General features: G+C 54.8%; 4 protein-coding genes across 4 annotated transcripts, besides 9 other annotated features; 3 read left to right on the top strand and 1 right to left on the bottom strand.

Annotated features, from left to right (window-relative positions):
* Positions 1 to 2,596: 2,596 nt before the first annotated feature.
* Positions 2,597 to 2,629: a microsatellite.
* Positions 2,598 to 2,629: a microsatellite.
* A 279-nt stretch (positions 2,630 to 2,908) lies between these two features.
* Positions 2,909 to 2,967: a microsatellite.
* Positions 2,910 to 2,951: a microsatellite.
* Positions 2,968 to 2,992: 25 nt separating the features above from the next.
* Positions 2,993 to 3,017: a microsatellite.
* Positions 3,018 to 3,248: 231 nt separating this feature from the next.
* Positions 3,249 to 5,407, top strand: ACLA_050760 (Leucine Rich Repeat domain protein; the record flags this gene model as incomplete). Its single annotated transcript, XM_001272029.1, has 3 exons — positions 3,249 to 3,462; positions 3,553 to 3,885; positions 3,993 to 5,407. The coding sequence occupies 3 exons, from the start codon at positions 3,249 to 3,251 to the stop codon at positions 5,405 to 5,407; spliced, it is 1,962 nt and encodes a 653-aa protein (XP_001272030.1).
* Positions 3,891 to 3,924: a microsatellite.
* Positions 3,892 to 3,924: a microsatellite.
* An 89-nt stretch (positions 5,408 to 5,496) lies between the features above and the next one.
* Positions 5,497 to 5,547: a microsatellite.
* A 767-nt stretch (positions 5,548 to 6,314) lies between these two features.
* On the top strand, positions 6,315 to 8,343 carry ACLA_050750 (TFIIH subunit TFB1 family protein; the record flags this gene model as incomplete). The annotated part of the gene is made up of 2 exons (XM_001272028.1): positions 6,315 to 6,456; positions 6,551 to 8,343. The coding sequence occupies 2 exons, from the start codon at positions 6,315 to 6,317 to the stop codon at positions 8,341 to 8,343; spliced, it is 1,935 nt and encodes a 644-aa protein (XP_001272029.1).
* A 314-nt stretch (positions 8,344 to 8,657) lies between these two features.
* Positions 8,658 to 9,744, top strand: dscB (the record flags this gene model as incomplete). Its single annotated transcript, XM_001272027.1, has 2 exons — positions 8,658 to 8,924; positions 9,061 to 9,744. 2 exons carry the CDS (start codon positions 8,658 to 8,660, stop codon positions 9,742 to 9,744), a joined length of 951 nt encoding a protein of 316 aa, XP_001272028.1.
* Positions 9,283 to 9,317: a microsatellite.
* A 161-nt stretch (positions 9,745 to 9,905) lies between the features above and the next one.
* ACLA_050730 (putative PHD finger domain protein (Ing1)) lies at positions 9,906 to 12,080 on the bottom strand (the record flags this gene model as incomplete). The annotated part of the gene is made up of 5 exons (XM_001272026.1): positions 9,906 to 9,964; positions 10,032 to 10,598; positions 10,655 to 10,860; positions 10,911 to 11,617; positions 11,691 to 12,080. The coding sequence occupies 5 exons, from the start codon at positions 12,078 to 12,080 to the stop codon at positions 9,906 to 9,908; spliced, it is 1,929 nt and encodes a 642-aa protein (XP_001272027.1).
* Between the last annotated feature and the right edge of the window lie 196 nt (positions 12,081 to 12,276).

Raw genomic sequence — 12,276 nt, 5'->3', positions numbered from 1 at the left:
TTTCGTCGAGAGGGTGGGAGTTGATCCAGGTGAGAGGGGTCGGCTCCAAAGTATGTCGTTAGTGCTTTGAGCTGTGTCTACTGTGTATTTGCGCTACTCGCTACTCTACTCACTGATACTTACGTAGTACTATATTGAAGAGGTATGGGAAGAAAAAGAAGAAAGCTTGCTCCCTGTACGTATTCAATTGGATACAATCCATCATGACTTCTGAGTTCTGATGCAGGCTCCCTGTAACTTAACGAAGCTAGCGATCACCCCCGGACTCGACTTGAACCCCCGTGTGCTCGTGCTGTCAGGCCAGAAGGTACGGACTACGGAGTTGTAGAAGAGAGTTAAGACGGGGGATGGACGGTCGCAGACAAACCAGCTCAGACCACGCACAATATCCATGGAGTCCCAAACGATGCAGCAAACCGGAAGTCCGCTGCACATGTTAGGACATCTATCAGCCCACCCAAGCCCGATGTATTCCGGATTCCTCTGCCCAGTTGCCAACAATTATGGTCAAGTGACAATGACAATGACAATGACGATGAGAATGATGATCTGGCCTGATTCTCCTCTCTCTCTCGCGGAATTATTCCCTTCCCCCTGGATTATCTATCTCGATGATGCGATTTCTTGGCATCCATGTGCTGTCGATGATGCTTGCACGGGGAATGAAGGGAGGGGGGTTCGCAGTGCGAGTATGGAGTGTTGGCACTGGTGAGTTGTATTTATCAAGATAGGTAGTACTCCGTAGTATCTATCTAACTAGTGGTGGAGAGGAAAAAGGGGTGGAAGGGATGGAGGCTTGGCGCGGCGTGACTCCTTGCTCGAGTCGTGAATGATTGGGCTGTAAGGTAGTCCCGGAGGACCCTGGAGTAGTCTCGATAGTTGAGTCTCTAGTCTTTGGCTCAACTACTGTGTATGATATGAAGGTATCATGCTGCAAGGGACCTATATAGGGTCAGGTGACAGTAGTAGTAGTAGTACCTAGCTCTGGTTAGCTACAGAGTAGACTAGTAGTCTAGTAGAACCAAGCTAAGCATTTTGGGGGAGTTGACCATCCCAGTGTTGTGTTGAACTTATTAATAGTGGCTGTGAAAGTGAAAGTTCTCGATGGAAGGGTCAGGTGATGGTTCCTAATCAATCGTGTCATGTCAGGGGACTCCACTAGTCCAATTCCATTGCGAATAACTGGATGGGATGGGAGTCTGGAACATCTGTCTGTCTACCAGCATTGAGTTAGTATATCTAGTATCTACTGTAGACGTAGTAAGTTAGTCACTACTCACTACCTAGTACTACTGTACTAGTAGTAGTTAGTGAGAGTTGAGACTACTCAGACTAGTACTTTAAGACCTCCGCATGATCACCGTCGGGGATGACCAGGATCGGCGGTGGGCGAATAGCAGACGATGCCGAGTTGGTGAGTGCATAACTGTTAGGTAAGGCTAAACAAGGCTGGAAGTTTAGCTTGGAGAACGTGGTTTGGTCTGGGGTAGTGGTGTCGTCAGTCCACAGTAGTCACGGTGTACAAGGTACAACTGTACAGTGTCCTGTAGACTGTTGACAGTTGGTGGAATCACCTGACTGAAGTTGATAGACAGATGAAGATAGGTATAGATCTTCTTCAATCAAGTGGTTTGGGATTGGAGGTCTTATTATTGTCGAGGTGAACTGGGTTGATTTGCATTATGTCATAGAATGATGGCGGCAATCCCCAAACAGACTAGCGGCAACTCACAATCACGGGTCCATGGATAATCGGCATATTTTTCCACAACAATTATCTACTAATCTTTACAGAGTAGACTACTAGTTAGTTAGCTTGGTTGACTACCCGGTTTGTCTTAGTCTCTAATCTCTATTCGGTTCGACACAGGGATCAATACTCCGATATGCTCGGTGGTATACAGAGAGAGTAAAGCCATTTCATAACGATGGATTCAACTGCTAGAAAGCTCATCACACATGACTGAGCGACAGCCACCCTCAGCCTATTCTCCGTATGCAGGAAAACACCATCCCAGCTGTCCATGGAGGTTAAGCAATAGTCTACAGAGGAGAAATGGGGACTGCCTACTCTGATTAGATGGTGCTAAGCCTAATTAGTTGTATAATCAAGTTAAGGTATTATAATAAAATGTGCAGAAGGTCCCTATTATTGATTGAGAGGATCAGAGAAGAAAAGACCTCAAACCCATCCATCATAGCTCTATCTACTACAGTACCCTGTCCCCTGTCCCAATTGATAGAGAAGAGATCGGTTGCCGCATTCATCATCTCAGCATCTGTCCTGGCAAATTCGCCCCATGTGGCTGCATCTCCCCATTCCCACGCTGATTGTTGATCTTCTGCCATCAAGTCCGAATTTCGTTTCTTATTTAGACCGGTTCTCCGATCTCCTGACATTATTATTGATAGTTTGATACCTTGATAGTTTAACTCTCTAACAATGTCTCCACCGGGGACAACTTGACAAATGACAACAGCATCCCTGTGGTCATCCTCCGTTTCTATCGTGGCGGATAGTCGGACGATCTGACTTCCCCGACTACTATTATTATTATTATTATTTCCTCCAGCATCATTACTCAATACTCAATAGTCTCTCTCTCTCTCTCTCTCTCTCTCTCTCTCTGTGATCCTATCCCCAAAGTCTCTCTATCCAATCCTGACTCTCAAAGTCCTTTGGAGTCTTTCAATGAGCAGCTTGACTCCGTCCAACCCACTCGATAGATTTCTGTGACTAACAGCTTCTTCTTTTTTTCTCCGCCGCCCCTCTTTTTTGGTTTTTTTTTTTCTTCTTCCAACGTTCCATCACCTTGTGCTTCTCGCACGTCTCACGAAGTTACGCCCGATCAAATCAGTCAATCCCAGTCGGTAAGTCTGCCCACACACGGGAATCCGGGGAAGCGAGAAATAAAATAAAATAAAATCAAATCAAATCAAATAAAATAAAACCAAAATTAAACAAAACTAATGATCATATTCGCTAAAGGAGAAAAAAAAAGAAAAAGAAAAAAAAACCCCCCAAACCGGACCTTGTGCTCCCCGTTCCCTTCTCTTGTGCCATCTTCCGAATTCCGTCCTCCCTCTCTCTCTTTTCTCTCTTCTCACTCTCTCTATCTCTCTTTCTCTCTCGCTTCCTCCCTTTCTCCCCACTTCCTCTCTCGGCGGATCCTTCGAAAGTCTTCCTATATAGTTTCCCCCCAACCTAGAGGCCTCCCTGCGAAGGTTCTCCCCCCTCTCCTCCCACCATGTCTTCCGCCGCCACCTCCTCCGCTGTACCTCTACACAAGCCTCATCCTCTTCCTCGATTCACCACCACGGCTCCGTCTCTCGATACCAATCTTTCACAGCAGCAGTCGCAGTCCGTCTCACCGCACTCCTCCACCTGCTCCTCTCCCAACGGCTCCCGGTCCAGCAGTCGCCGCCGTCCGTCATTTGGCTCCATCAAGGAGGACGTTGACGGTAAGCACTCGCCTTCGTAGTTGTTGTCGGTCCCTTTGTCGCACATCCGTTGTTGACTGGTTTCTTTCTTTTTTTCCCCCTCCTTCGCAGGCATCGCACAATCCTTCGTTGATACCCACATCGATCAATCGCCCGCCGAGCAGTCCAAACCCTCCTCGCCTCTCGCGACTGATATGCAACACACCCCCGACTTTTGTTGTCCATGCGGCGGATTCCTGGGCTGGAAGCAGATTCGTTTGGGGGGCAAGAGTCTCAGCCGGAGCTATGGCGATCTACGCTCACTGGGGAGCATGCATACGCGCGGGTGGGCGTGGGAGAAGGATGCTGCGATGAACAACCTTCCTATGAAGACCGTGCAACTCAAGTCGCAAAAGCCTCCACCAGGTTCCTCGCCGCTGGAGAAGCTGCCCCCAGAAGTGCTCGGTAAGTTTTTTTTTTTTTTTTTTTTTTTTTTTTTTTTTTCAGGTCCCTATAATTCTCCGTCATGAGTCGTCTTCTAATCTTTTTTGTTTTCCTCCCCTCCCAATCAGACCAAATCATCTCCAATCTGGCACTGGATATCCCACCCAATGGCTACACGCCACGGAACGTTGACCTAGTGGCGTGTCTTCTGACCTCTCGCACGTTGCACGCCGCCACCCTGGCGGTGTTGTACAGAAACATGACCTTCCCGCATTCCATCATCTTCTCCAAGGCCCTCAACCACATGTCGCAGTATCCCGCTCTGGGAACGCTGGTGCGCCGGTTGGATTTCTCCCACTTCACCTCGGTAGGCTTGGGTCGCACCAAGCAGATGAACGCCGAAATTCAGAACTTAACCTCTACGACGCTGTTGAAATGCCTGGATCTGCTGCCCAACCTCAGAGAGTGTCTGCTCCAGGAGCATGTGGAAGGAGATATCAGCGTGGAAATTGTGCAAAAGGTCTTCACCGGTCTGCCCAACCTGCAGGGCGTGGATTTCTGCGGCTGTGCCACCCAGTCGTTCTCCGCGGTTTTCAACGAGGCGCTGACCACGGGCTTGGGTCTGCCGTTGAGCCTGCCCAATCTCAAGCGTCTTTCCCTGCACGAGTGCAGCAGCCTGCCTCCGTCCACCTTTGAGCTTCTCCTTCCGCGCCTGATCAACCTGACCCATCTCGATGTCACACACACCCAGATCAACGAGGCAGCGCTGTTCTCCATCCCCGCCACCGCGCAGATCACCCACCTGAGTCTTTCCCGGTGCATCCGCCTCCAGGGATCGCGGGTCGTCGACTTTTTGTCCACCCATCCGGCGGTCTGCCAGACGCTGGTCTACCTCAACCTGTTGACCGATCCTACTCGTTACCGACTGCTCGAGGAAGAGGATATTGCCGCCTTGCTTCCCAACCTGCCCACCACCCTTCGGTCGTTGAACTTGGGTGGCGCCAAGATCACCTCGGACCATGCAGCCGCGCTGCTGCCTCTGACCAAACATCTGGAGGAGCTGGGTCTGAGTTCCGCGGATCTTTCCTGCAAGGACCTCAACTCGTTCTTTGCTCCACCCCCACCGCCGTCCAACTGTGCACCTGTGCCGGAAGCTGCTCCCGTCGCCTGGGAACCATCGTCGCTGTGCTATCTGGACCTGACCAAGGTTCCGTCCTTGACGATTGGAACCGTTTTCAACACCAACGCTTGCCTGCTGCTCTCCCAGCAGAGCTGGCCCCTGCAGGTTATTGAGTTCAGTGACAAGATCATTGCGCCTTTGCGCGAGAGGATTAAGAACAACCGCCCCTCCAGCGGCTGGACCATCCGCGAGCTTGGTCGCCGCGGCTGGTATGTCCGTGATCCGGCGTCCATGCCGTCCCAAGCCCCTGATGACGGGTCCCGTTCCTGGAAAATGGGAGCCCGCTGGTGGGGAATGCGGAAGATCCCTGTGGCTGTGGGTGATGTCGGGGGCATCTACGGACACTACATGTTCAAGAAATAATTTTGAGATTCGGAAGGGGACCACGAGAAAGAGTGTTTGTGTCATGGACTGTTTGTCGGCTTACGATTCTGCATGTTCAAATACCCTTATTTCTTTTCTTTTCTGTTTTTTTTTTTTTTTTTTTTTTGTTTGTTTTTCTTCCGTTTCCTTTGGTCTTTGCTTTCTTTCTTCGGGTTCGCATCAGGGACGGTTTCGTATACCAAATTGCACCAGCGTGAGCGCAAAAAAATGGGGTTGGTTTTTGATAGGTTTCTCTTTTCTTTGGAGCTCGATGGCTTTGCTTCGTTTGACCCTGACTTGATCAGCATTGTTGTGTTCTGCATAGCGGGAGCGATTCTTATAGCGTTATGGTTGTACTTCTCGGGATGGGTGGGTGGCTAGTCCTTTAAAAGGTTGTTGATCAATCTTGACTCCAGGAACTGTTTCATTATCGCCTCAGCTTCAATCTTGACTGCATCTTGTATTCTGAAAGCGACCCGGCTGAAACAGTGTGATCCTATTCGAGTTGTGCTCCCACCTGCTTGACTCAACTGGGCGCTTTGTCGCATGGGTACATTCAGTGATAGCTCTAGTCAATTCTCACCTCTCAATGCATCGTCCTTCCTACTTCTCCGTACCTTTAGATTTCAATTGCTCTCGCGCTTCTTTTCTTCCTCTGGCGTCAGTGCTCGCCGATCCGGGCATATCACGTGACAATCAGTGGATCTTTCTTCCGTTGCGGCGCCACTTCACTGCTCTCATTTTTTTTTCCCTTCACGTTTCCCAACCACCTGTCCAATTCTCACGGCAGTCCCAGTCGACCTTTTCCTCTACCGCCGGACTCGCCCTTGGAAGGTTCTGTTTCCCTCCCGATGGGCGGACCCCGATACGCCGCTCAGGACCGTGGAAGCTGTCGAGATCCAAGACGATGGCACCTCCGAGCGGATCGGCGGCTTACAAGAAGAAAGATGGCACGCTGACCATGTCCCAAGACCGCCAGTCGGTCTCGTGGATTCCAGCGGCTGGCGGTGCTGCGGGCATGATCACGCTTTCTGTGGCTCAGATTACCAGTATGTATGGACAAGGAGCTTTTTTTTGGTTGAGGTTGATGGACTTCGGACGCTCATGATGATTTTTTCTCGTTTCGCTTTTGCTCTTTGGCAGATCTACAGCAGACACCCGCTAGCAACCCGAAAGTAATGCTGAAGATTTTCGCTCTGCCCCCGAATGCCCCTGCCAACGATACCCCGGACCAATACGTCTTCTCGTTCACGGCCGGCGCCAACGCCCGCGCCGAAGCAGATGCCATCAAGGACGCGCTCAGCGCCGCCATCCAGGCCGCCAAAACCGCGCCGAGTGCGGCCGCAACACCCGTACGGACAGGGACGCCCGCCGGCGCCGGCGAGGGGGTATCGGCCGCCATGGCCATCGCGAGTGCGGTGTCGGCGGTGCCGGAACACGGGCTGAGCCCCTGGGACGACGATCAACGGCTTAAAACGGACGTGGAGCTGCAGCAGTCGCTGCTCAAGGCGGACCCGAACCTGCAGCGCATGTTCATGGAGTCGCTGCACACGAAACCGGACACGCTGACGGCGTCGCAGTTCATGTCGCTGTTCTGGTCGACGCGGCTGCATCTGTTGCGGGCGCATGCGATCGAGCGCTCGCAGACGCGCGGCGCGTACAACGTGCTCTCGTCGCTCAAGCCGCGGGTTGAAGACAACGTGACGAAGCTCAACATCAGCAAAGAGCAGATCCAGCTGATCTTCAGCCAGCACCCGCTGGTGAAGCGCGTGTATGACGAGAACGTGCCGAAGCTGAGCGAGCAGCAGTTCTGGTCGCGGTTCTTTCAGAGCCGGCTGTTCAAGAAACTGCGTGGCGAGCGCATCTCCGAGTCGGATGCCACCGACGCCATTCTCGACAAGTACCTGCGCGACGACGAGCAGGCGAACCTGGAGCGTGACTCGCACGTGCCGAATTTCCTGGACCTGGCCGGTAACGAGGTCAACAACAGCCAGCGCCGTGGTAATCGGCCGGATGTGGATATGCGGCCGTCCGCCCTGGACAAGGTGCCCATCATCCGGACCCTGAACACGCTGAGCGAGAAGATCATGGCCAACGTGGCGCCGGCGGACCGCGATCCGTCGGCGCCGATCGGAATGGACGAGGAGACGTACCACGAGCTGGAGCTGCGCGATTTGCGGGGCGACGACGAGCAGAACCGTATTCTGCTGAACATTCGCGACCAGAGCCGGTTCTTCTCGCAGGCCACGGGGGCCGAAGACGAACAGAGCCGGCTGCTTACTCGCCAGGATCCGGACAAGATCCTGACCGAGCTGCGCGGGCAGATTGCGCGCGACTTGCCGGCCGGCGGGTCCGCGCAGCTGCGCAAGCTCGTGGGGCCCGACAGGAGCGAGGAGGAGAACGAGGACGAGAGGAAGCTCGACCAGCGGGTCGGGTCCAAGGCCAACCTGCAGCGCGCATCGAAACAGATCCTCGACGCGATCCGCGATCGGCGCAACCAGACGGACGCGTCGTCCACGACGGGCACCTACGGTCTTTCCCCGACGCTGTACGACCGGCTGACCCTGACCCACGCGACGAGTACGGAATTCTTGCATCAGTTCTGGCAGGCGTTTCTGTCCGGGAATCCCGACCGCGCTGCCGAAGTTGCGTCGCTCGTCGAGTCGCTGAACCGGGCGTTGGAGCGCATCCAGGCCGTGGCGAACGACGCGGCGGCTGAGCGGCAGGTGGAGGTGGACCGGCTGAAGCGGCATGCGCGCGAGGTGCTGGAGGCGACAGGCAAGAAGATTCGCATCAATCTAGCGGGGGTGTCGGGTGGGGAGAAAGCTGTGAAACAGCTGCTGGGGCCGACGATCAAGGCATTGGAGACGGCGTTGGCGAAGTATAACAGTGCGTTGGCGGAGGAGATGCAACGATTGCAGACGATTCAATCATGATGTGTATATATTACCAACCTTTTTTTTTTTTTTTTTTTCCCTTTCTTCTACTGCCTAGTCTTTTGAGTCTCTAGTTACTAGCTCGTAGTTGCTGGAGAATAGTGTACTCCGTAGATCATCGGCATGCCGAGGCTCGGCCCGTACTAGCCTACTAGGACATCATCTGTACGTGGTGGAAACGTGTTCGCAGCAATCCAGCAATCCAGCATCATCTCATCCATCCACACCTCAGCAGGGAACGAACAAGCCACCACCCGCATCAAACCCCCAACCCGGCCAAGCCGTGCCTACCGGCATAAAGACAAAAATCCAAAATGCTCACCTCCGGCCTCACCAACGCGCCCGTCTCCAAACTCCTCCTCATCTACACCATCGCCGCCTCCATCGCCCTCTCCATCCTCGACATCAAACACCTCGCCCCGCTCCACGTCTCCCCCGACCTCTACCCCTACGGCCAGCTCTGGCGCTGCGTCGCCTGGCAAGCCGCCGGCTTCACCAACTCCACCGAGGCGCTCTTCGCCGCCATGCTGGCGTACCATCTGCGCGTCGTCGAGCGCGCCTGGGGCAAGCGGAAGATGGCTGTACGACCTCCCTCTCCCTTCCTTTCCCTTTCCCCTATTCATATCCAAACCCACAATCCAAATCCGAATACTCTGCCGCTAGAGAGGGGGAAAAAAAAAGTGATCAATGCTCTAACAGGAATCATAAAATAAATAGTCCTTCATCCTCTCCACCGCACCCTTCACCACCCTCCTCCCGCCCCTCCTCCTAACCCTCCTGAGCATCCTCTCCCGCGGCAAATTCGCCTACTTACCGTCTGGCCCGACCGCCGTCGTCTTCGCCCTCCTCGCCCAGTACCACGCAAGTATCCCGCATACAGTCCGGTATCGGATTTCCACCACCGCCTCGTCTAGCCCCCACCTTCACCACCACCACCACCAGCAGCAGCAACAGCAGCAACAGCAACAGCAACAAGATGCAGAGGGTAGGACAAGTAGTAGTGAAAGTAGCAGCAGCGAAGGGAAGAAATCTCTCACCCTCCTCCTCTCGGACAAATCCACCACGTACCTCGTCGCCGCGCAGTTGGCGCTCTCGCAGTTCCCCGCCATGCTCCTGCCTGCGGCGGTGGGCTGGCTGGTGGGCGTGGCGTGGCGGGCCGAGTTCCTGCCTGGGTCTGCGTGGAGGGTTCCGGCTTGGGTGGTGGGGGAGAAGGAGGTGGGGGGACAGGGACGGGGACGGGGACGGAGGGGGAGAGGGAGAGGGACGGAGAGTGGTGAGCGGTATGAGGATCTGAGGAGGAGGTTGGAGGGGGAGGCTGTTGCCGCTGCTGCGAGTGGGAGTGGAAGTGGCAGTGGCAGTGTTGTTGCCGACGGACAGAGGCAGCGGCGGGTGTTGAGCTAATCTATTAACCCTCCTACCTTCCTACATCTACTGAAGCATGCAAGAAGAGAAGAGAAATCGTTTCAAACGGAGTAGAAGTAGAATTTCAAATCTATCAAATATGTCCAATCTATCTCCCCCAAGCTCAGCCTACACCCCCCCCCCCCACTTTCTTCGACTGTCTACCGCCCATTCCGACTGCGCCGCATGTTCTCCTTGCACTCGTTGCAGTACCATTTGACTACAAATGTCAGCTTGCCTCCTTCACTTTCATCACCCACAAACATGGGGGAAAACAAAACACTCACCGTTTTTTCCAGGTGGCTTGGTCAAGCCCACACACGACAGATGGAACCACTCGCGAGGGCATGCATCATTGTCGCAGGCCACCATCTCGCCGAAACTAATCTCGTTGCAGTAACAGTAACGTGGCTCGCCGTCTTCGTCCTCGTCATCCCCCTCGTGCAGCGACTCTTCCTCCTCCGACACCGCCCGCGCCTGCACCACCGCCACACTGCCGTTCTTCTTGTGTGACCGTTTCGCCGGCGCAGGTTCGGTGTTGCGCGTCGGTCGAGTGCGCTGCGTGTTGGCTTCCGAGAACGTCGAAAGCACTGGGGTTGACGTTTTGGAGTTTCGCCCCTTAGGCGCAGGATTCGCGGCCAAAGGTAGTGGCGTTTCTCGACTTTCGACTGACTCCGTAGGCCGTATCTCTGTATCCTCACGCTTCATGCTGACGGGAGCGGGAATCTTGGCGGCAGCGGTAGCGGCATTCTCTGCCCCTGTGTCACGACGCTGTGTATCCGGGATTCCAGGAGCGGGAACCGCCTCTGCCTTCGGTGTCTCCTTAGGAGTGGCTTTGAGGTCCGTCGATTTGTCTACAAAAGAAAGTTATCAGTATTAGTGAACATGCTAGACACGGGCCAGTACATACTGGTATTCGCTAGGCGGTTAGACGCCGAGGAAGACGGTCGCTGGCGGCTGTTAGCTGACGGCCCAGAGCTCTGCTGAGCATGAGACGACTGTGGCCGAACTGCCCCAGGACCAGGACTGGCAGCGTTTCGCACGAGACTAGTCGTCCCAGCCAAAGGAGCCGGAGCAAGAATCGGAGAATTCGCCGCAGAGGCACCCGTGTTGTTTCTGCGAACCAATTAGCAATACGCCGTTTATCGTCAGATGTAACAACCGACCTCTTGCGAGACGCCGCGTTCGGGTTGGGGGCTCGGGATCTTTTCTTGGTCGCATCGCCAGTCGCGTCTTTTGAGGCACCACGCGCCGAAGCATTGCCTGTCCCGCTGGCAGATCGTTCCATGACCGCCACCCCAGTATCGACAGGTGGCGGGCGCTCCACCTTGCGGCGTTTCGTCGCCCCAGAAGTTCCTGCCCCAGAACCCTGCGCACCAACGGCAGGCTGCTCACTGGGAGCCGTTCCCGCGCCGCCACGAGACTTGCCGGCCTGGCCTTTTCGCGAACCAGACGCACGAGCATCGTCAAAGTCCGAGTCCGCGTGTGTCCGACGCTGTTTGCGGGCACCCTCCCGCCTCGCGTCTCCGCGATGTGAGCCCTCGCCTTCATGGCCTCCATGAGCAAAGTCTTGCTTATTCGATGCGGTCTCGCGGCGCGGACGCTCGTTCGTCACGGTTTTGGCAGCGTTCCTGTTCGAGTAGGCCCAGTGCGTGAGACTGCCCAGGCGCGACTCTTCGCTGATCTCGCCCGCAATGAAGGGGAAGATACCATCGGTCCGCAGAAGTTGTCGGTCCAATTCGTCGTTTGCATTGGAGATAACATGGTTCTTCTCGTCGGCGGTCATCATCAAGTCGACGAGGGTGCGCCGCACACGATCGAAGAGCAGGCGACGGTTCTTGCTATCCTGCGATTCGGGAGTCTGAGGCGGGACCTATCGTATCCGATCCTCTACATTAGCATACCCATGCCCCAAATACATCCAATCCACCGTAGACAGCACCTACCGCCAACACAAGGTCCTCCCGCACCGCCCCATCCACAATCGGCGCAGGGTTCGGCGGACAAGCTACAGGCTGCGACTCCGACGACATCTTCAGCAACTGAAGCAGATTATCCTCCAGCGCCCATGCCTTGGCATCAACCTCTTTGAGCAACGAGTTGTGGCGACGAAACTCCCGCGGAAGCGCGGTAATGGCGTCCGTGAAATGGGTCAGGGCAGGGTAAAAGCCGTGCGGTGTGGGAGCGGGAGGCGTCTCAATCATTGAGCCATGGCCGTACGCAAATGACGAGCGTCCGAGAGTCTTGGACGTCCTCGAGGGGTTTGTCCGTGTCTGGCGCGCCGACTGACGGGCGTTGGGACCCTGGGCGTTCGTCGACGAGGAAACAACCGACATGGTGGAGCGTCAGCAAGGCTGGACGAAGGAACCTTGGCGATCGACTGCGGCTGGGTTATACCAATAAACAGATAGATGATTGCTCAGGCTGTGCGTTGATGGGCAGCGGAGGATAAGAGGGGAGGGAAGTTCTGCAATGCGGAGAAGAGAGACTTTCCCCTTTGGGCCAGTAATCAGGTGATTGATGCCTGTAGGC

Source organism: Aspergillus clavatus, genomic scaffold (assembly GCF_000002715.2).
Source record: "Aspergillus clavatus NRRL 1 1099423829800 genomic scaffold, whole genome shotgun sequence".
NCBI lineage: Eukaryota > Fungi > Ascomycota > Eurotiomycetes > Eurotiales > Aspergillaceae > Aspergillus > Aspergillus clavatus.
Note: the sequence above shows the minus strand (reverse complement) of the source record. Positions and strands in the feature narration are given on the sequence as shown.